At 54.6% G+C, this 21,248-nt stretch overlaps 1 protein-coding gene across 2 annotated transcripts in view; it reads right to left on the bottom strand.

Moving 5' to 3' along the window:
* Positions 1–10,698: 10,698 nt before the first annotated feature.
* ZFR2 (zinc finger RNA binding protein 2) overlaps positions 10,699–21,248 on the bottom strand; it is a 50,357-nt gene continuing 39,807 nt past the window's right edge. For both annotated transcript variants that reach the window (XM_055431426.2, XM_088838384.1), the window contains 7 exons: positions 19,162–19,336; positions 16,332–16,470; positions 14,834–14,928; positions 14,348–14,443; positions 12,854–12,965; positions 11,949–12,046; positions 10,699–11,246 (listed from right to left, as the gene is read on the bottom strand). In XM_055431426.2, coding sequence (XP_055287401.2) covers positions 11,067–11,246; positions 11,949–12,046; positions 12,854–12,965; positions 14,348–14,443; positions 14,834–14,928; positions 16,332–16,470; positions 19,162–19,336 — 895 coding nt within the window. In that variant the 3' untranslated portion in view covers positions 10,699–11,066. The remainder of the gene's footprint in view (positions 11,247–11,948; positions 12,047–12,853; positions 12,966–14,347; positions 14,444–14,833; positions 14,929–16,331; positions 16,471–19,161; positions 19,337–21,248) is intronic.

Raw genomic sequence — 21,248 nt, forward strand, 5'->3', positions numbered from 1 at the left:
TTGCTGGGTCCCCAGTCGATCCGCAGCTGGAGCACACACCGGATCAAACTGCCCCAGTTAGCACACCTTTAAATTTAGCTTTCTTTCCCTGCCAGGGGCCATGGGGATTCAGCATGGGAACGCTCCCTTCTTTCGAGGAAAAATGCTTTGCAACTGGAGTGCGGGCCCCTGGGCCACTCCTGCCTGGTCCAAGGAAGGGCCTCTCAGGCAGTGTACTCTGGGTGCCAGGGTGAGCTTTAGGCAGATCTGCCTTTAATGGGAGAGGCTCCCTGCTCTTCCCCAGTCCCTTGTCCTGTCTTCCTGATACCAGAATGGAGCCGGGCGCCTCATTTCCCAGCCATGCTTATGGGTTCAATATGTGTAGCATGGGTCCATATCACTTCCTGGCTTAACATCTCCCCTGGGGATGTCCTGGTGCCCAGTGGTTAAGAACCTGCCTTGCAGTGGAGGAGATGCAGGATTGATCCCTGGTTGGGGAACTAAGAGCCCACATGCCGTGGAACAACTAAGCCCTCCCTTGTACTGCAACTACTGAGCTTGCTCGCCACAACTAGAGAGTCCATGCACCGCAACAAAGATATCTGCGTGATGCAATGAAGATCCTACGTGTCACAGCTAAGACCCAAAGCAGCCAAACAAACCGAAAACCTCCCCGGGTGCCAACTGTGCTCGTAAAACCCAGCTCCTGGCTACGCCTTGGTGGGGCCGCTGTCACCCCTGCTCGCATCTCTTTCCTGTTCCTCAGATGATCCGGCATTGTCCAGCCCCAGGGCCTTTGCACATGCCACTTTCTCCTAGCACGTGCTCCCCCAAGCTCTTTGCAAGGCAGGCTCCTTCTTAGCACTTCCAACAACGCCTCCGAGACCCTTCCCGACCACCCAGAGGGGCCGCCCACCATCCAAGCCTGATTACTGCCTATTACCCTGTCTCACTCACTCTTGTCAGTTACCTGGGATCTGCTTTGCTCTCCTTGATGGAGCGTAGGCTCCATGAGCAAGGGCAGAGGCTGGCTGTGGCCTGGGCAATCATTTATCTCTGGAGCCTGGCATGGGGTAGGCTCTTCCAGCACAAAAGAACACAGAATCATGTGAGAGGGTAAACCTAGAGGAAGAGCAGGTGACCCACAAGGTACCCGGAGACTTGCCCCTGCTCCAGGATCCCACCTTGATCCTCCCCATCCTGTCCCACACCCTCATGTTCTAACACAGGAGTCGGCAAACTCTCTGTCAATGGCCTCGTGTCTTTTCTTCTTTTTTACTATGTATATTTCTTGGTTGCACTGGGTCTTAGTAGCAGCCTGTGGGATCTAGTTCCCTGACCAGGGTTCGAACCTGGGCCCCCTGCATTGGGAGCCCTGAGTCTTAGCCACTGGACCAGCAGGGAAATCCCAAGAGCTGCAAGTCTCAACTACTCATTTCTGCCACGGTGGCACAGAAGCCGCCGTAGAGAGAGAGAACACAAGGGAAAGAGAACAGGTATGGCTGCCTTCCAATGAAATGTTACTTATGGACGCTGAAATTTCAGCTTCATGTACTATTCACGCATCATGCAATATGGCTTTCTCCCCAGCCTTTTAAAAATGTAAAGAACCATTTTTAGCTCCTGGGACGCACAAAATCAGACGACGCATGCTGGATGGTGGGTGAGTGGGCTGTGGTTTGCTGACCTGTGGTCTCTCTCTGTCTTTATTTTCTTATAATGTAGGCACATTTTCTAATCTATTTGATCCTATAAGTGCGTTCCTCATCAATTAAAGTGAATGTGGAGACTTTCCTGGTGGTCCAGTGGCTAAGACTTGGGGCTCACACTGCAGGGGGCCCAGGTTCCATCTCTGGTCGGGGAACTAGACCCCATATGCAAGTAAAGTAATACCCCAGTGCAGCCAAGTAAATAAATATTTAAAAGAAAAAAATGAACTATCTTGCTGTTCATGGCACACAGGAAGTTCTCAAGTGCTTTCCAAACCACATAAAGCTCCTCGACTCAGCAATGGGCCCCTCCAGGGTATGTGTGTTTTCTTCTTGTCCAAATTAATAGTAGCAATATTTGTAGAACCTTTGGCTCTGTGCTGAAGACTGTACAAAGCTTAAGAAAAACTGTTTTAAACAAAGTACTGGGTGTCTCACTCCCCAGTGGTTTACACATCTCTGGATTTATCATTGGAACATTTGTTGTCCATTGACTTCAGGAATAGACTTAACTCTATGAGGCATGTTTCTTTCTCCAAAGTTCTCAAACAAAGGTATCACGACTTTTGTTTAAATGAATATTCAGTGCTTATATTATATGAAACTTTTGTTCACCGTGCAACAGTGTCCACTAAGGAACACTTATTTTCTAGGACTTGCTCTTTGCTCTTCCTGGAGTTGTTTTGTATGTCTGTGACTCTCTCTCCCCGAGCTCCTCGAGTGGAACTACCTACCCCAAACAGGAGCAGCTGTTGCCTGGTTGTTCTTCTGACCCCTCTTTCTTTAGCACCCAGGATTCCTGAGATGTAGCTCCAGTTTCTTGGGTCCAAGTCTCCTGTTTATTGGTTTGTGCCTTTGTTTTAGGGATTCATAGTCCCCGGGCATTCCCCGAGAAAGTGTTTTGCTTCACTCTCCTGTGTGATTGGTGGTCTGACTGAGGACAAGTGCTCTGGGCACACAGTCCCTTGCCTCAGGTCTTCCGGCTTCTGATCTTGGACAGATAAACAATCTGAACTGTTCTGCTTCCTCGTTTTCTGCTTGTCACTTTTTTCCTCTCTTTTCTCTCTGGAAGCTTGTAGAATCTTCTCTGTCTTCTTTTGCTTTTGTTGTTCAGTCACTCAGTTGTGTCTGACTCTTTGTGAACCCATGGACTACAGCATGCCAGGCTTCCCTGTCCATCACCAATTCCTGGATTTTGCTCAGACTCAGGTCCCCGGAGTCACGTCCAACCATCTCGTCCTCTGTCACCCCTTCTCCACCTGCCCTCCATCTTTCTCAGCACCAGGTTCTTTTCCAGTGAATTGGCTGTTCACATCATGTGACCAAAGGATTGGAGCTTCAGCTTCAGCATCAATCCTTCCAATGAATATTCAGGGTTGATTTCCTTTAGGATCAACTGGTTTGATCTCCTTGCTGTCCAGGGGACTCAAGAGCCTTCTCCAGCATTGCGGTTCAAGAATATCAGTTCTTTGGCCCTCAGCCTTTTTTATGGTCCAACACTCACATCTATACATGCTTACTGGAAAAACCATAGCCTTGACGATACAGACCTTTGTTGGCAAAGTGATGTCTCTGCCCTCCCCACCCAAATTCTTATTTAAGTGGCTGCATCAGGTTTTAGTTGCAGCACATGGAGTCTTCATTGTGATATGTGGGATCTAGTTCCCTGACCAGGGGATCAAACCCAGGCCTCCTGCATTGGTAGTGCAGAGTCTTAGCCACTGGACACCAGGGAAGTCCCTCTGTCTTCTCTTTATTCTCCACATCCTGCCTTTTTACAGTGTGGGTTTGCTGTGGATCTATTTTCACCTGTGATGCTATACATTTGGTGGGCACTGTCATGTTTTCCATTCCTGGCAAACTTCTTGGATGATGTCACTGGTGATTTTTTCCACTTTTGATGTCCCTGGTCTGTCTCTGTGGAACTCTTCTTAGTCACATATCGGGCTTCCTGAATTGATCTAATTTTCTTGCCTACATTATTTTTTTCTTTTTGTCTTCTCTCAGTTTTTTTTCTCTTCCAACCCTTCTGTTGCCATTTGAATTTCGATCATCAGGTTTTTTATTTCCGAGGGTTTTTTCTGGTTCTTTGAACATTCCTTTTCAAAGGGCAAATTTAAGCTTGTTTACTGGCTCATGTACTTTCTACTTGCTCTCTGAGGATAGTATATATACATAAGGTGTTTTTTTTTTCTTTCTAGAACTGCTTTCTTTTGTTCTTATTATTTCCTCCAAGTTGTATGCTCATGCATGTTCAGTTGCTTCAGTCATGTCCAACTCTTTGCACCCCTGTGTGGTGTAGCTTGCCAGGCTCCTCTGTCCATGACGATTCTTCAGGCAAGAATACTGGAGTGGGTTGCCATTGCTTCCTCCAAGTGATCTTCTTGACCCAGGGATCAAACCCGTGCCTCTTATGTCTCCTGCATTGGCAGATGGGTTCTTTACCACTGAGCCACCTGGGAAGCCCTCCTTCCAGTTATTTCCAGCTTCTTTGATGGTTAATATTCAAGACGAGAGGGCTACAGAGCTGACAGGAAGCTCCTCAATGTGGGAGTGGCTTCACTCTGGGGTGATTATGGGGGGACTGGCCACTATTGGGGAGTCCTCGAACATCAGCAGCACCTGTAGGGTTTTTCTCACTCACATGCATGTTCTGTGTATGACTTCCATTTTAATCACCAGTGTTCACCCTCACCCTGCCCTCCACTGTGCCCATATCCCTGAGACTAAACCTTTCTGGGCAGCAAGCATTTTAAAAAATGCATTCTCTGTCTGTTTCTCCATTGCTGCCATGCTTCAGTTGCTCAGTCATGTCTGACTCTGCCACCCCCATGCACTGCAGCACGCCAGGCCTCCCTGTCCCTCGCCATCTCCCGGAGTTTGCCCAAGTTCATGTTCATTGCACTGGTGATGCCATCCAGCCATCTCATCCTCTGATACCCTCTTCTCCTTCTGCCCTTGATCCTTCCCAGCATCAGGGACATTTTTGCTGCCCTGAAAATAGGATCATCAGTACCATCTTTCTAGATTCCATATATATGTGTTAATATACGATATTTGTTTTTCTCTAACTTACTTTACTCCATATAATAGGGAGGTTCAAGAGGGAACACCTATGGCTAATTCATGTTGATGTATGGCAGAAATGAAACCAATATTGTAAAGCAATTATCCTTCAATTGAACATAATTTTTTTTTTAAAGCCGTGATGCCACTAAACCTGGTGAACCACCACTACTGAGCCTGTGCTCCAGGGTCCATAAGCCGCGACTACCGAGCCCACGTGCTGCAGCCACTGAAGCCAGTGTGCCCTAGAGCCCGTGCTCTGAGACAAGAGAAGTCACTGCAATGACAAGCACGCATAAAGCAACAGAAACCCAATGTATTTTATTACTGAGTTCTCGCCACCGCCCTGCAAGATTGGTGCTATGAGTTTTAATCCAATTTCATAAGAGGCTCTGGGAAGTGAAGTCAGCTCCTGACACCCCATGGCTAATATGTTAAAGGGCCACGGAGTCACCCTTTTTGAGTGAAGTGACTCTTGCTCCGCTCTGGGTTCTCCCAAAGAAGGTGATGTTTGCTGATTTGTTGTTGTTCGGTTACTAAGTCGTGTCCGACTCTCTGTGACCCCATGGACTGCAGCATGCCAGGCTTCCCTGTCCTTTACTGTCTCCTGGAGTTTGCTCAGACTCATGTCCATTGAGTCGATTTGCTGAGTGAACATTGACTCAACCTCAGCATTCTCAGTCGGGGACAGAGAGAGGTCCCACGAGCAATGGCCCATGGCACATAATGAAGTGTTCGATCAACACGTGTTGCGTGAATGAGATGATGGTAGAACGGCAGCTAAATATCCAAGACATGCAGAGGGAGACCTAATTGTTAAACCTGTGTGCAGGAAAGTATCTTGGAAAATGAGAGGGCGTGGTCGTTCATGCAGTGGAATGCTACATAGCTATTAAAAACGACATCTCTTCAAAGGAGAAACATTGTATGACATCCCTTGTATGTGGAATCTAAAAAGAAATGATACAAATGAACTTACAAAACAGAAAGAGACTCACAGACTTAGAGAATGAACTTATGGTTGCTTGGGGGGAGGAATAGTTAGGGAGCTTGGTATGGACATGCACACACTGCTATATTTAAGACAGATAATCAACAAGGACCTGCTGTATAGCACATGGAACTCTGCTCAGTGTTATGTGTCAGCCTGAATGGGAGGGGGTTGGGGGGGGAATGGATACATGTACATGTACGGCTGAGTCCCACATGTATGGCTGAGTCCCTTCGCTGTCCACCTGAAACTATCACAACATTGTTAATTGGCTCTACCCAAGTACATAATAAATTAAAGAGAAAAAACAGACAAAAAACTACATCTCTTCATAGTAGCCACAAAGTGGAAGTGACCCAAATGCCCATCAACTGGTGAGTGGATCAAATGTGGTCCATCCACACACATGTAGTCAAAGCTATGTTTTTTTCCTGTAGTCGTTTATGGATGTGAGACTTGGACCATATTTCAGCACCTTGATAATAATGAAAAAGATTTGTCTTCAAAGGTCTCCAGAAGAATTAAATTAGAGAAACTATATCTAAGCACCTTGAAAACACAGCTGAGAAATCAAAGTTGTTATAATGTCAAGGGAAGAAAAGGAGGAATGAAAGCGGTATAAACAGCGCACCTGTAACCAAGAGTGTGGAAAATGAGAAAACTGGAAGGAAACAGTATTAACGGTGGTTGACTTTATTTCCCTTCTTCCATTTTTTCTGAGATTTCCAAGATTTTTGTAATTGGAAAAACCCAGTCCATAAAAAGAAAATTTTATTGTTAAAACAGACATAATATTATAAATAAAATTGACAAAATACCATTGTAACCATTTTTAGATGCACAGCTCAATGGCATTAAGCGTATTCATATGGTTGCCCAATCATCCCCGCCATCATAGGATGCAGTCATTCATATGATTCCTTACCATCATCTCCAGAACTTTCTCGTCTTCCCAAACTGAAATTCTGCCCCCATGAAACAGTGACTTCCCCAGCCCCTGGCCCCTGCCATCTACTTCCTGTCTCTACAGATTTGACTCCTCTAGGACCTCCTGTGAGTGGAATAAGACAGTGTGTGTCCTTCTGTGTCTGGGTTATTTCACTGAGCATCATGTCCCCAAGGTTCATCCATGTTGTAGCAGGTGTCAGAACCTCCTTCCTTTTTAAGGCTGAGTAATATTCCACCATGTGTGTGACCACGCTTGTTTATTCATCATCTGCAGTGGACACTTGGCTTTTGGCTTTTTGTCACCATTCGGCTGCTGTGAATCCCGCTGCTGTGAAAATGGGTGTTCCATTGCTTTCTAGTATCTTTATTTTTTAAAACTTGGGCAGATATACACAGGGTGATGCTCCCCATGCCCAGCTGCCTACTCTGGGCTGCCTTCTCCATGAGTCCTCTGGCCTGTTCACTCCAAAGAGCCTTGATCCGCTTATCTGAAACATCTTCTAAGCCCTGGGAGCCAAACTAACAGGTGACCGGGGAGAGGATGGAGCCAACATCTCTCCAAACAAGTTCAGACTGGCTGAGCCCAGAGATGCCTCCTGTACCACCGAGCGTGACTTATCTAGACCAGGGGCTGCAGTGCGTTTTCGTGGTTTTCATTCAGTGTTACTGGTGACTTAGCAGGTGGGGTTGCAGGCAGGTCTGCGCTCTCACGTTTGTCTCTCCTGGACTGCCTGCCGGGTCCGGCTCGCCCTGCCCACACCACCCGCGTCATCCCTCCCACACGCAACACCATCTCCTAGCAACCGGGCTGGCCTCCAGCATCCCACAGCCTGAGGTCCCGCTTCGCTGCTGTTTCTGGCTGCTTCTCTCCCCTGTCCCCCCACAGCAGTCTCAGTTCTCAAGTGCCTGGTCCTGAGTCTCCCTGCCCGCTGCCTGCCTGCTCTGGGGTCCTCTACCCTACGGGAAGACGGCTAGGAAGCAGAGCTGAGAAGCCACAGCCCTTCAGGCCTGCAGCAGGCAGCACTGCCTGGGCCTTTCGTCCATCTGGACTGAGCACATCGTTCGCCAGCTGTCTGAGTCTGTGGCTGTCGCCTAAACTCGGTGTCGTGCAGTTGCTAGGGGGGCAGATTTAACTGTCAGCTGGGCTGGTTTTAAACCACCTGATGGAGGAGGTCACACCCGTCTTCCCCAGGAGGCAGGGATGGGATGGTAAGCCATGGCTTGTGAGATTCTGGGAGCTGCCATGGCCAGGATGACAGAGAGGCTCATGGTGGTGGGACAGGGTTGCAGCCGTGACTGTCCACTACCCCAAAAAATGCCAACCCATTCTCCCTTCCCTCCATCCTCTCACTGCCTTAGCCAAAGGCCCCTACCCCGACTGGTACAGTAATCTCCTGGGATGAGACCAGAATAGGCGGTGTCATTTCATCTGCTGGGAAAGGAATTCCTCCAATACAGAGACCCATCTCTGAGGGCAGGGGCATGGCTTCAAGTATTAACAAACGTGCTATACTTGGTGCCTTCTAGACCTGGGGTACCGTGGTGAGTAAGACAGATGCACAGTTTCTGTCCACAGACAATTCATAGTCCTGGGGGTGGCAGCGGGCAGGGGGGAAGGCGGATAACGAACTATTTTAATCGGTTCTGTGTGGGTCTGAAGGAAGTAGACAGAATTATGTGACAGGCCGAAGGGGTCAAGGGCTTCCCTGGTGGCTCAGATGGTATAGAATCTGACTGCAATGCAGGAGATGTGGGTTTGATCCCTGGTTTGGGAAGATTCCCTGGAGAAGGGAATGGCAACCCACTCCAGTATTCCTGCCTGGAGTATTCCATGGACATAGGAGCCTGGTGGGCTACAGTCATGGGGTCGCAAAGAGTCAGATATGACTGAGTGACTAACACTTTCACTGAGGGGGTCCAGGAGGCCTCTTTGAGACCCAGAGGAGAAGAGCAGTGGCCGTACATACAGGTCAGGGAAGGGCTTACCAGGCAGTGGGAATAGCATGTGCAAAGGCCCTGGGGCAGCAGGACAAGGGGCTGGCTCACTGAGGACCAGCAGAGACTCTAGTCGGTCTGTAGTAGAGACACTGAGGTGGAGGGTGGCCCCTGGGGGTCCTCTGGGGGCATTGTCAGGATCGGGGGTTTTATCTGGGGTGCAGTCCTGAGTTTTACCCAAAGCCCCAGCTGCTGGAGGACTAAAGCTGTGAGTGGAGCAGCAGGCAGGGGACCAACAGGACTTCTTATTGGCTTGGCCCAGAGGAACCCAGGGGGTGACCCCGGTAGTGGTGGTGGTGGCAGCCTGGGCAGCTGGGTGACAGCAGGGCTGTGGATGGAGATGCAGAGGGGGAGGGGTGTATGGGCAAGGTTGCCCTATGTGAGTGGACAGTGTCCTTTGTGCCTGATCTGTGACCACAGCCAAGTCCTGCTGAGGGACTGCTCTGTCTCCTGGCGTTGTTGGGATGCCACTCCCCCAGGAAAGGCCTGGAAGCGGAGGAGAGCAGCCTACCCTCCTGTGGAGGTTGAGTGGTCAGACACCAGCTGGCCACTTCCTGTTTCTGGTAGATATCGCTCCAGCTAGAACCAGATTCAGCTCTGTTTGCACCGGAGGGCTGATGCTCCCTTTGCCCAGCTCTGAGCAGGAAGTACTGGCCGTCTCCCTGCCCGGGTCTGTGCCCAAGGGCATGTGCTACTGCCACCAGGGGCCATGCAACCTTGCCTGCCTCCTACCCCTCTGGCCTCCCAACCACTGCCTGGGGATGCCCCTGGGGACTTGAAGCTGTCAGGGGCTCAGCTGTGACAGGTCTCCTTATCTGGACCCCCTCCTGCTGCCCCCTGTGGTTTGCAATGAGGACTTGGGGAAACAGCAGGGGAGCTCTTGGTAGGGGGCCTGTAGGCGGAGAGCCACCCCTCCCAACTCAGCTTGGTTGCCCTCTCTTGCAGGAAGCCTTCTGGGTCCCACCTCCCGCTGACAGCCTGCTGATAAGAGTATCTCCTGGACCAGGCCAGGCTGGCTTCCTGGAGTGGCTGTGGATGTGTGTGAGATGAGTGCTGTGTGTGTTGGATTCCTGATGTTGGGGTGGGGGTCTGCAAAGCCTGGCTTCTCTGTGGAGAAGCCTCAGTGAGGAGGCTTCCCGGGGACCTCAGTGAGGAGAGGGCCTGAGAAGACGCCCCTACCCGGATCTCCTCCCCATCCACACTCCCAGCCTCAGAGCCTTGGGGAAATATACTGGCTGCTCGGGTTCCTGCCTGGAGCCCAGCAGGGTCACCGCATCCCGAGGAAGGACTGTGTGGGCCACACCAAGACACACGCATACCTCGTTTACTCCCCATCCCCCCAAGCTTCCAGGTGGTTCTACGAAGACACTAGATGTGAAGCTGCACACAGGCTGTCCCTCAAACACAGAGGTGAACTGGAAACAGTCAAGTGACCAGGAGAGATGGTGTCCACCCAAAGACGGACATATCCCCTTCAGCACCACTGGGCAGCCAGGCAAGAGAAGTAGCAAAGAGGGAAGTTTGGACAGATGGGGGCGGGGACTGGGTGGGGGTGCTTCCACGCCCACCTGCCCGGGGGTGGGGGTGCCTGATCCTATGCCCCACCCCGGGCAGAGCCCCCAGACCCTGCCTCCAAGGGGCAGGCCCCAGACCCATGCTGGCTACACCTATGCAAGGAGGACCAGAGAAAGACAGAGGCAAACCAGGCCCGAATGAGGCGCACAGAGCGGCTCCCCACAGTGCAGAAGGCACGCAGCAGCACAGCATGCGGACCAGGGGCGTCACTCATGTTCCCGGGGTCAGGGGCCCGCCCAGCCTGCACCCTCGCCACCCAGGGGCTCTGCGGCCCCCTCCATGGCAGGCGGGGGCGAGCCCAGCTCAGACCCTGCAAACCTCTGGCCAAGTCTGCAGGCTGGGGAGCTGTCACAGGTGGTGTATTTGGAACCAGCTGGACTTGGGGACAGGGGACCCGAGCCTAGGCACACTCCCAGGCTTGGCCAACACCCTCTTCCAACCTGCTTCCAGGGCAGGCTTCCCAATGTGGGGCCCTCACTGGGCTTGCCCATGTTATGTCAAATCCACGTGTGCTGGGCGCATCCACACAAAGTCATTAAAAACCCACTCCCTTTGCAGGCCACAGAGTGACTTTAAAGCTAGCAAGAAATGCCAGGGTTTATGGTTGTGCTGCCCCTTCTCGCCCTGGGGTGAAGGCAGGCCTTGAGTGCTGCCCCCAAACCCCACAGCTCAAATTGCCAGATGAAGAGAGTTCACTAATGGTTTAAGCACAGGTGTGTTTAAAGAAATCTACAGAACGTTACTGCAAAGGGAAATGCGGGCTGTCGGTGTCAGGGGTGAAGCGGCCACTCAGCGGCAGCATGTCAGGTCCCATTGGGGAGGCGAGGCCGCTTCCTCTGGTCGCCACCCCCCTTGGCCTCCAGCTCGCCTGCCTCCCGTGGCCTCTTCCGGAAGCGTGCCCCCAGCCTGATTCTGGGGGGCGGCAGCGGGTCGATGCCCAGGATCTTGTGGATCTGCCGGAACGCCAACATGCGCAGGGCGTGCTGGGGACAAACCAGCTGTCAGGACGCTCCTGCCTGCGCCCGCTGGCCCGCCTCACACAGCCTGCGCGGACTCAAGCATCCTTGCACCCTCCCAGCAATGGCCAAGCTCGAAGCACCTCTGAGCGCGAGGAACTGCTGGGAGCTGTTCACACCCGCTGGTGCCAAGGACACTGCCTGGAAACCCAGGAACCTCAGCTCTTCCTTGTATGCTGAGGGGACCCTGGATCCTGCTTCTCCCAGTTGGGCTCTGATTAACAGCAATTTGACTCTTTCCACTTAAGACCCTTCATGATGTCATGCCCAGCGTAAAGTGTGCTGAAGAGACTTGCTCATTAATAGAAATTTGCAAATGAAAGGGAAGTCAGAGATGGGGTGGTGGGGGTGGGGGTGGGCAATGTTTTGGTTCTTGAAGTTGTTGAGGTGAAGCAGGAGGCCTGGCTACTTGTGCAGATCTGGGGCATTGGGGTACCCCCAGGACAATGAGGCCCCAAGTCTGCACCTCATCATGGCCTCAGTTCTGGGCTGAGCTGGCCCTGCCCCTGGAAGCAGTCCTGTCACCCACAGGCCACCTGATTCTGCAGGGAAGAGGATGGGAAGCGGGCCCAGACTGTTTCCTGGGATGCAGCAGAGATGTGCACCGGCGCTGGGAGCCGGGCTGCCTACAGCCGGCTCACGTGGGCCCAAGCCGGGCTGGCCTCCTACCTGGGCGCTGGCCGTGATGTCTTCTCGTTCCTGGAGGGTCATGGAGCCGAGGGCATCCATCTGGTCTCTCTCACAGGGATCCTGGAGCCCGGGCCCATCTGGATGAGGGGAGGTTGGTGGGAGCGGCAGAGAAGCAGATGCACCCTTGTGAAGGCTGCCACCACGGCTCTGCGATGTTGGAAGTCTGCGCCCGGACCCCCACGGGCCCACGGACCACGACTGGGCCTCTCCCTGCCAGCCCCCTCCAGCCCCCTCCAGGCCCCGCCAGCCCCCGCCAGCCCCGCCAGCCCCGCCAGCCCCCTCCAGCCCCCGCCAGCCCCCTACAGCCCCCGCCAGCCCCCTACAGCCCCACACGCATTCAGCAGAGCTCCGCGCAGCCTGTGTGTGCGCACACGTTTGGGTGCGTGTGCAGTTACATAAAAGGCTCACACCACAGGCCCATGTATCACGTTCTTCCTCCATGAAACACGCTATCATCCAAGTCACCAAAGCAACTGGAAAACACTGACTGCATCTAACACATCACGTGGGCTGCCTGCCGGGTCTCTTCCTCCCGCTACCACTCAGGACGCCATGAACATCTCTGTGCCCGGCCCACCATGGACCTCCTGTCGTTTCCTGTGGAAGCTTTCCCCGGGCTGTCCCTGGTTCCCCAGGAAGGATGGGTGTGGCATATGAGGATCCGGTGGAACCCCTCCAGCCTGCACCCGCCTCTCCTTCCACCCATCCACGCCTCCTCACGGCTCCCTTGGGTGAGTGACACGCCTGTCCACTGTCCTGCCTAGGCTGGATGGGGTGCTCGAGTGTTCCTAAGAGGCTCCTCTGTCCACCTGCCCTGCTCCCCCATGTCCCTTGGTGTCTTCCAAGTGCTTCAGGGTCTGAGCTGCTGGCCAATGGGGACTGACCTGTGAGGAGTGTCCCCGAGGCCACGCACTCCAGGACTCGGCGCACAGCATCCCCGGGGCTCAGGGGCCCCTTGGTGCTGCTCAGGGCCTTCTCCACCAGCAGCTCCATGGCCTGGGCCGGGCGGGGACAGAAAAGGAGACCCGGGCCTTTGAGGGGACAATGGTTGTGCAGGCAGCTGGGTCTCCAGGGGACACGGTACTGGAGGCTCCCGCCCAGTGCCCCCTCACGCGCACCCAGCCACCCATTCAAGGGGTCACTGGCCCTCACTGCCCTGGCGTGGCCACGGGCGGGTTTCATCACCCTCCCTTTTCAGTTTCCTCGTTAGCAAAATCCCATCAATGATAATGTGGCAAACTAGTGTCACGTGGGTTCAGAGATTCGTTCTCTGTGACCTGAGGGCCCCTGAGAGTCACAGGATCCTGGGGCTTAGTTCAGGCACGTTTCTTCCTCCAGGAGCCACCTGCCTGGAGGGCCCGGGAACAGGGTTGGGGGTGTCAGCTGTCGTGGGGGCGTGTCTACACTTAGAAGAAACGGGCTCCAAGAAATGCGCGAGCTCCCCACCCCCCACAAACATCTGAGTGAACCTCTCTGGTCACTTAGCATGGGGCAGCCGCTGGGCCACCCACCCGGGGTGGAGCTGATAGTGGACGTCTCCTCAGACCACAGGCAGGAAGCCGAGTTCCAGGGGGCACCAGAGCCCCTGGTTTTGGAGACGACCCCCCTGAGTAAGGCCAAGGCAGCCTGGGTTGGGGTGTGGGGAAAGTGCAGGAGCCTGCCTATGGGCATGGGAGCCGATGGACTGGCTACAGATGGCTGCAGAGAAGAGGCACACATTCCTCCAAGTTCAGGGCCAAATTCCCAGGGATAAGGTCAAAGATGAAAATCTTAAAAACCTACAAGTTGTCTCGGTCACTGGGGAGGTTAGTGGGCGTGTGACGGGAGAGGGACACTCAGAGATGAGACCCTGAAAGCTGAGGCAGGGGCCCCAGTGGGCGTGGCTGGGGGGTCTCACGAGGGGACTTTGGGGGTTTGAGGTACCCAGGGTCCCTTGCATCCTCTCTCCTCTCCCCCTGGAAGGGCTCCAGGGCCAGCTGAAGGGGCATGTCAGGGCCACTGGATTCTCTCCTTCAGAGGAGATGGGTCTGTCTCAGGCCTAGAGGTCAAAGTGGAGCCAGGACAGGCACTGGCTTCTTGCCCTCACCAGGGCCTCTGCACCAATGCCTGCAGGTCTAGGCAAACACTCCAGCTTTTGCTGGGGTGCCCTTGTATTTACATGCTTCCTGGTTCTGCCTGCAAGGCTGTGGGTTTAAGATAATACAGTCAAATGAGGCCATGTCCTGTGGCAAGCCTCCCCCTGGGACCCAGACCGACACCAGCCTTTTCTCGGAAAGCTGGACACTGGACAAGGATACGAGGCTCAGCCTAACAGGGCTGTGGCCTGGCAGGGTTTGGGGGCTTCCCAAAACAAGGCTGGCCCCTTGGCGCTGTCTTACCCAGTCTGGCAGGGCCCCCCAGGTGGGCACGCGCTGGCAGAGGTCCCGGAAGACCCTGATGACGATCACACAGGGCTGCAGGCCGCTGGCTCTTGCCTTTGGGGGAGAAGCACATGGGAAGCTCTGAGCACATGACTGGGGTGGGACAGGGAGCTATGCATGGGGCCAAGGGAGCGAGACTGAGTCAGGGCACTGAGCCTGGCTGGCGGTCCCATGCTGGCAGTGGAGGCACTGGGGGACTCCAGTGGGATCAGGCCAGCCTCCTGGGCTGTGGGAGGCAACCGGAAGCAGATTCCACTCCCAAATGGCCCAGGCTAAGCCCTAGTGCCAGCCAATGGGGCTAGAGTGGTGGTCACCCCTTTCAAGCTCCCAACCCAATCGGCCAAGAAGTGACCTCCATCGTGATGGTGAGCACGGGGCGAGGACACAGAGCCACCCTGCCCGTGTCTGCCCCTGGCCTCTCCTGGGAGCCCGCCCGCCCCTAACCTGGAACCATTTGGCGTGGCGGAGAGCAGCCAGTGCCTGCAGGCACTTCTCTGGGCTCAGGACATCTGGGTCCGGCGGAGGCACCTCGGTTACTTCTGGAAGAGAAGGGCAGGTAGGCTGGCCACCCCGCCCCCTGCTCCCACCTCCTGGGCCCCCAGGTCCCTGGGCCTCACTGCGTTCATCCTTTCATCAGGAAGACACGCAGCTCCGCTCGCTGGCCCTGCCTCCAGACACTGCCACCGGGACACACAGCTCCCCTCTTGAAATCCCGTCCCTCTCCGAGACTCTGTGGTCCTTTTCCCCCAAGAGGTCCATGTTCAGGTGGAAAACTACGAATGAAGCTGCATTTCCAGAAACTTCCATGTGTGTGTGTGATTAAGGTCAGGTTTGAGCACATGCCATCACAGATGACCAGGGCCCCATGTCGGGAGAAATGTCCATTTTTTTCTTCCTTCTGCTTGCTTTAGGAAGATTCTTCTCCCCTCATCCCGTGAGGCCCTGGTGTTTAGGTAGCAGGAGGGAGCACCGCTCTCCCACCGGCCCCCCAGGCCTGGGTCAGTTTCTGGGGGCTGAGAGCCAGCACAGAAACAGCTGAACGCCGCCCCCTCCCACCCAGCAGCAGCCGGCAGGGCGTGGACCCCAGTGAGGAGCAGCTCTGGGGGTCCAGGGTACCTGCAGAGGGGCTTCCTGCTCTCTGGACCCCTCCAGCCTGCCCCCTCCCCGACATTCCCAGTCCTCTCTTGTTGGCAGGGGAGCAAGCTGGAACAGGCCTGAAGCTGGGGTCAAAGGGTGGGCGTCACTGTTTCTTCCCACTGCATCTACTTTCAGATGACACATGGCACTCTCCTTATGACAACTGATAATGGCTTTCCACTCACAGTTCAAAGGCTCTCTTCTTTAAAAATGGAAGAGCCAAAAAGGAGTTGAATCAGAGAAAGCAGCAGTGGTTTGTGGCCCTTAGTCAAGGCAACTATCAGGAAGGGGGTCTGAGAAAGGCTGGAGTTTGGGAAAGGGTCCCAGGGGCTGTCCTAGGGGTTTCCCACTCCTGGGCATGAGACTCGGGGTGCCCTCTGGCCTGGTCCACAGCCTCCGTGTTGGCTGCCCTCTGGCCTCGGCCTGTTCTCCTCCCACTTGCCCAGGTAGCAGTGCCCGTGTGTCTCAGGTCCCCAGGGCCCCTGCTTGGCTGGGGGACCCGGCACACTGGGTCTCCTCGGGGCGGAGAGCAGGTGCCCGAATAGCCTGAAGTCTCAGGGGGAAGGGCCCCGAGCACGCCTGCCACAGCCAGGTTCTGAGCCACTTGACACTTGTCTCAGCTCTCTTCCTGCCTTCCTCTGCTACCCCAAGGGCTGGCTCTTATCTGATCAGGGCATCCAGGCTTGACGGAAGCACAGGAAGGTGGTGGTGGCACCCCTCCCCCTAAACCAGAGCAGAAGTAGGCGCTGCCCTAGGCCGCCAGGTATGTGGGAAGAGGGGGCTGAACAGAAGGGCCCGGCCGCACCTCGGTCTGCGGAGGGGTCCTCCCGCATTAGGGGCGAGGTGATGGACACAGCGACCTGTATCCGGGGCTCCTCGCAGGAGGAGATGACAATGCTGGCATCCGGGTCAGAAGAGACCTCGTACTTGTCGTCTGTTACCACCTGCAAGGCGCACATACAACATGAGGCCTCAGGACTCCACCTGAGAGGTGGGACACAGCCGGGTGCCCAGCCCCATGCCTTCTGGAACCTCCTAGGGACTGAGACACAGCCTTGCTGTCCAGAAGTGCATGTGTAGAAATACCAAAGTGCCTTCATATGTTAAAAAACACCTGGAGCTCAATAACAACCAGATCAGCAACCCAGCAACAAAACTGGCAGGTGATAGTTTGCGGAGAAAGAAACAAAAGTGACCCTTTTCACACAACGACAAAAAAAAAGAGCCCCATGGTAAGGAAGAATCACATTAAAACTAGAATGACAGCCCATGGCCACCTGTAAGGACAAAATTTGAGGAGTTTGAGGAGCAGCTGGGCTGGCATGTGCATGCTTAGTCACTTCAGTCGTGTCCAACTCTTTGTAACCCCATGGACTGTAGCTCGCTAGGCTCCACCGTCCATGGGATTCCCCAGGCAAGAATACTGGAGTGGGTTGCCATGTCCTTCTCCAGGGGATCTTCTGGACCCAGGGATCAAACCTGAGTCTCCTGCATTGCAGGCAGATTCTTTACCATCTGAGCCACCAGGGAAGCCCCCAGCTGGCAGATCCGTGCATCTCTAAACTGCTGGTGGAGGCTGACTTGGTGACACTCACCAGGAGCATCCAAGACACTCACCTCGTGCCTTGGACCCAGAGACTCTGCCCCAGGAAGTGCTCCCACGCATGTGGAGCAGTGTGTGTACAAGGTTATTCACTCTCTGCAACTTCGCTGGTGACCCAGAACACTAGACACAACCTAAATGTCCAACTACACGGGAGGACCCAGCCAGCTATGGACATGTGGCAACAGGACGCCCTCTGGCCATAAGAAAGAGCAAGGCTCCTTACACACGAGTGTGGAACGTGGCCTGACAGATCCACAATTATTCAGTGAAAACCACACAGTCCTTCAGCTGGCCTACCAGGCCGCCCTGGGGAGGGTGACGGCAGGACAGGGGGTGCCTCCAGGCAAGGTCTGAGGCCCCTCGGCTCTGGTCTCCGCCCCACACTTGCCACGGGGCCCAGGGTTGTCTCGCCCCAACACAGGCATCCTTATGGCCTCACCAGCCCCGGCTCCCTCACCTGAGGCTACCCAGAGGGTCAGTCCTCTGCAAGCAGAGACTCTAGGCAGCCCCAGCCTCTCAGTGGGTCCCCTCCTCTGCAGACCTTGTTCCAGTCAGTCTCTCACAGGCGGAGCTCAGGGAGGACGGACCCTTGCTCATGGCCATTAGAACTCTGCTGCCCCCTGGGAGATGGCACAACGAAGGCGGGTTTGGTGCAGTGACCAGTGCCTGGAGAGTTTACTGTGTCCCTCATGTTGCTCTGGAGTTCTCGAGTCACTTGGCCAGGTGGCGGCTAAAAGAGTCTGTCTACATCTCTGAGGGCCGGGCACCACCAGCTCTCCCATGGTCTCTGCTATCTTCCCTCCGGCCTCGTCCATCTTCATGGCCCTGGGTTGCCAGATTCTGGAGGACAGGGCCTGCATCTAAGCCATCTTTGCACCCCTTTCAGTATTTAGCAAAATCTGCTCTGTTGTGGGGTGTTCAGGAAAAATGAGTGATTAAAGTGGTGAAGTTGGAATATGTCACTCCCCTGCTTAAAGCCCTCCAGTCTCCCCATTTCCCTGAGGAGGCAGTCATACCTCCCCACATGGCCTTCCCAGGTGGCACTAGTGGAAAGAATCTGCCTGCCAATGCAGGAGACATAAGAGACACGGATTTGATCCCTGGGTCAGGAAGATCTCCTGGAGGAGGGCATGGCAACCCGCTCCAGTATTCTTGCTTGGAGAATCCCATGGACAGAGGAGCCTGGGGCCTATATAATCGATAGGGTTGCACAGAGCCGGAGACAACTAAGGTGGCTCAGCACCATAGGGCCTTCAAGCCTGGAGTGATCCAGGCCCTCGGCCACTCAGCTCACCTCTCCGTGGGCCTCCTGCCTCCTGGCCTCTGCAGGTTCACTCTCCTCTATGGGGCACTCTGCCCACCCCCATCTGTCCAGGCTTCTCCTCGGCTCTCACCTCACCTACTCCGTCTTCTGTTGAGACTCACCCCTCCTGTGGTCCTGTCTGCAGTGGACCCCGCTCTCCCTGGGTGCTCCCCACCTGGCACCAGGCTTGAATTGCTCTACAGAAGATACATCAGAAGTCAGCCTTCTCTGTTTGTTTATTGTGTCTGCCGACCAGACTGGGAGTGCCGGAGAAGGACCTAGGAGGGACGAAGCTGAGTCCCCTCGGGAAGGGTGGCAGACAGGAAGGAGAAAGCACTCTGGGAAGTGATCATTTTAACTGAAGATGGTCAATTAACATCATGATGTGATCACCCTCTTCTCCCAGTTATTATCTTGGGTGAGAAAGGCTCTATGACAACAATGGGAAATGTGCTGGAGAGAAAGTCCGGCCAACCCTCCAGTCCTGTGCCTCCCCAGTGCTTTCCCTGCAGGTCGTCCTCACGCCAGCTGGCTGGGCTCTGTGTGGGTGTGACAGAAGTGACTGTCCTCATGAGCCAGATATTAGACTGTTTCAAGCCCTACTGTGAACCACCCTGATAAGGGAACCCTCAAGTTCCACCAGTGGATCCCTGCGCCTGTTTCTAAAAGCAGACCAGACCGTGTTTCACCCAGGTAGACCCCATGCAGCGCGGCCGGGCACCTCACCGGGAGCTGGAGGGGCAGCTGCTCGGCGACTCTGCGCTGCAAGGCACGGGTGGGCTTCTGGGAGCAGAGGAGGATCAGCTGCACCGCCCGATCTCCCCGCAGGAGTAGCCCTTTCGCCAGGAGGCCGACCCGCATCACGCCTTTCAGGATCCGGGCTGAGGGGCTGGGGCGGCTGCTGAGACAAACCCACGGACCAGTGAGCAGGGGGCGGGGAGGAAGGACCCCCACTCCCAACCCAGGGGCACGGGTTTTCTTGCCAGGCACTCTGCGCCTCCATGTCCTCATCTGTAAAGGGGGAGCATGGCCCTTCCCAGCAGGCACCTGATCTGAGAGACACCGGGAGAACTGGGAGAACAGGGGGAGTTCTTGGACCTGAGGATGGGAACCTATGCTGCTCAGTGGGACTGGCAGCTGGCACCCTCTGCTGATAAACTGCATGCCAGGAAAAAGGTTGTCTGACCCCCAGCCACCCTTGTCGGCCCCTGGCTTCTGAGCTGTCTCTGCGGCCACGTCACCCCCACCTGGACTCCTCTGAGGAGGCCTGGCCAGCTGCTCCCTGCCCTGCCCTCCCACCTCCCTTGCCCCCAAGTCTGCCCTCACCACTGTCCTGGTCACTTTCTGCAGGTGACCCCCATGGCCGCATTGGCCTGGCAGTCACTCTCCTACTGCTGCCCCACTGCGGGCTGGGGACACGCCAGCTTCTTCCTGGGGCCCCCACCCTGACCCCTGGCTGCTATACCACCACCCTCTCCTTCCACTCCCTCCCCATGAGGATCGCCCACCCGGACCATTGCCTGGGGTGCTCCTACGCCGTGGCGGACCTCTCCATGCTGTCTCTCTCACACACACACACACACGGTCACCTCCTCAGAAGCTGCCACCCGCTCCCACCACTCCCTGACCACCACTTTGCTTCGTGTCATGTCTCAGGACATGAGATAACCTTGTTCTGCGATGCGTATGGGTGTCTTTGTGGTCTGTCTCCAGACCACCAGTGCTGGAGCCTGGGATGGTCCAGGGGGACCCAGCCGTGCCTGGAATGTCTACAGGACAGGGAGCAGACCTTTTGGGGGAAGGCAGAGCAGAAAGGTGGGAACCCGCGGATCAATAACCTTACAGCTTGTCAATTAATTGGGACCCTGATTCAACACAAACTGCAAAACGAAAAAACCTCCTAAATGAAAGACTGAATTATTATCATCTATGGGACAACTGATTGCAGCCATGAAATTAAAAGGCGCTTGCTCCTTGGAAGGAAAGTTATGACCAACCTTGATAGTATATTAAAAAGCAGAGACATTACTTTGCCAACAAAGGTCCGTCTAGTCAAGGCTGTGGTTTTTCCCGAGGTCATGTATGGATGTGAGAGTTGGACTGTGAAGAAAGCTGAGCACAGAAGAATTGATGCTTTTGAACTGTGGTGTTGGAGAAGACTCTTGAGAGTCCCTTGGACTACAAGGAGATCCAACCAGTCCATTCTAAAGGAGATCAATCCTGGGTGTTCATTGGAAGGACTGATGCTGAAGCTGAAACTCCAATACTTTGGCCACCTTATGCGACGAGTTGGCTCACTGGGAAAGACTCTGATGCTGGGAGGGATTGGGGGCAGGAGGAGACGGGGATGACAGAGAATGAGATGGCTGGATGGCATCACCGACTCTGTGGACATGAGTTTGAGTGAACTCCGGGAGTTGGTGATGGACAGGGAGGCCTGACGTGCTGTGATTCATGGGGTTGCAAGGAGTCGGACACAACTGAGCGACTGAACTGAACTGAATGGGACAACTGGACGCTGCAGCACTGACTGGATATTTGGTGTTGCTAAAGAATTATTGTTCATTTTTCTTTGAGGATGATCACGGCATTCTGGTTTTGTTAAATGAAAAAGAGTCTTGTTTAGACGTGCACTGATGCACTGACACACTCCAGCTGTGGGCTGGCGCCCGACAGGGTGTCGAACAGGGTTTCCTTCAACCGCTGTGGGCAGGGCGGGGGATGGGGAAAGAGCAAGTGAGTCACCCTCGGTTTAGGTACAGTCATCTTTTGTGTTAGAGAATTTCCATAATAAAAGTAAAAAAAAAAACCCA

Source organism: Moschus berezovskii, chromosome 8 (assembly GCF_049115385.1).
Source record: "Moschus berezovskii isolate FMDL1 chromosome 8, NW_MosBer_1.0, whole genome shotgun sequence".
Classification (NCBI taxonomy): domain Eukaryota; kingdom Metazoa; phylum Chordata; class Mammalia; order Artiodactyla; family Moschidae; genus Moschus; species Moschus berezovskii.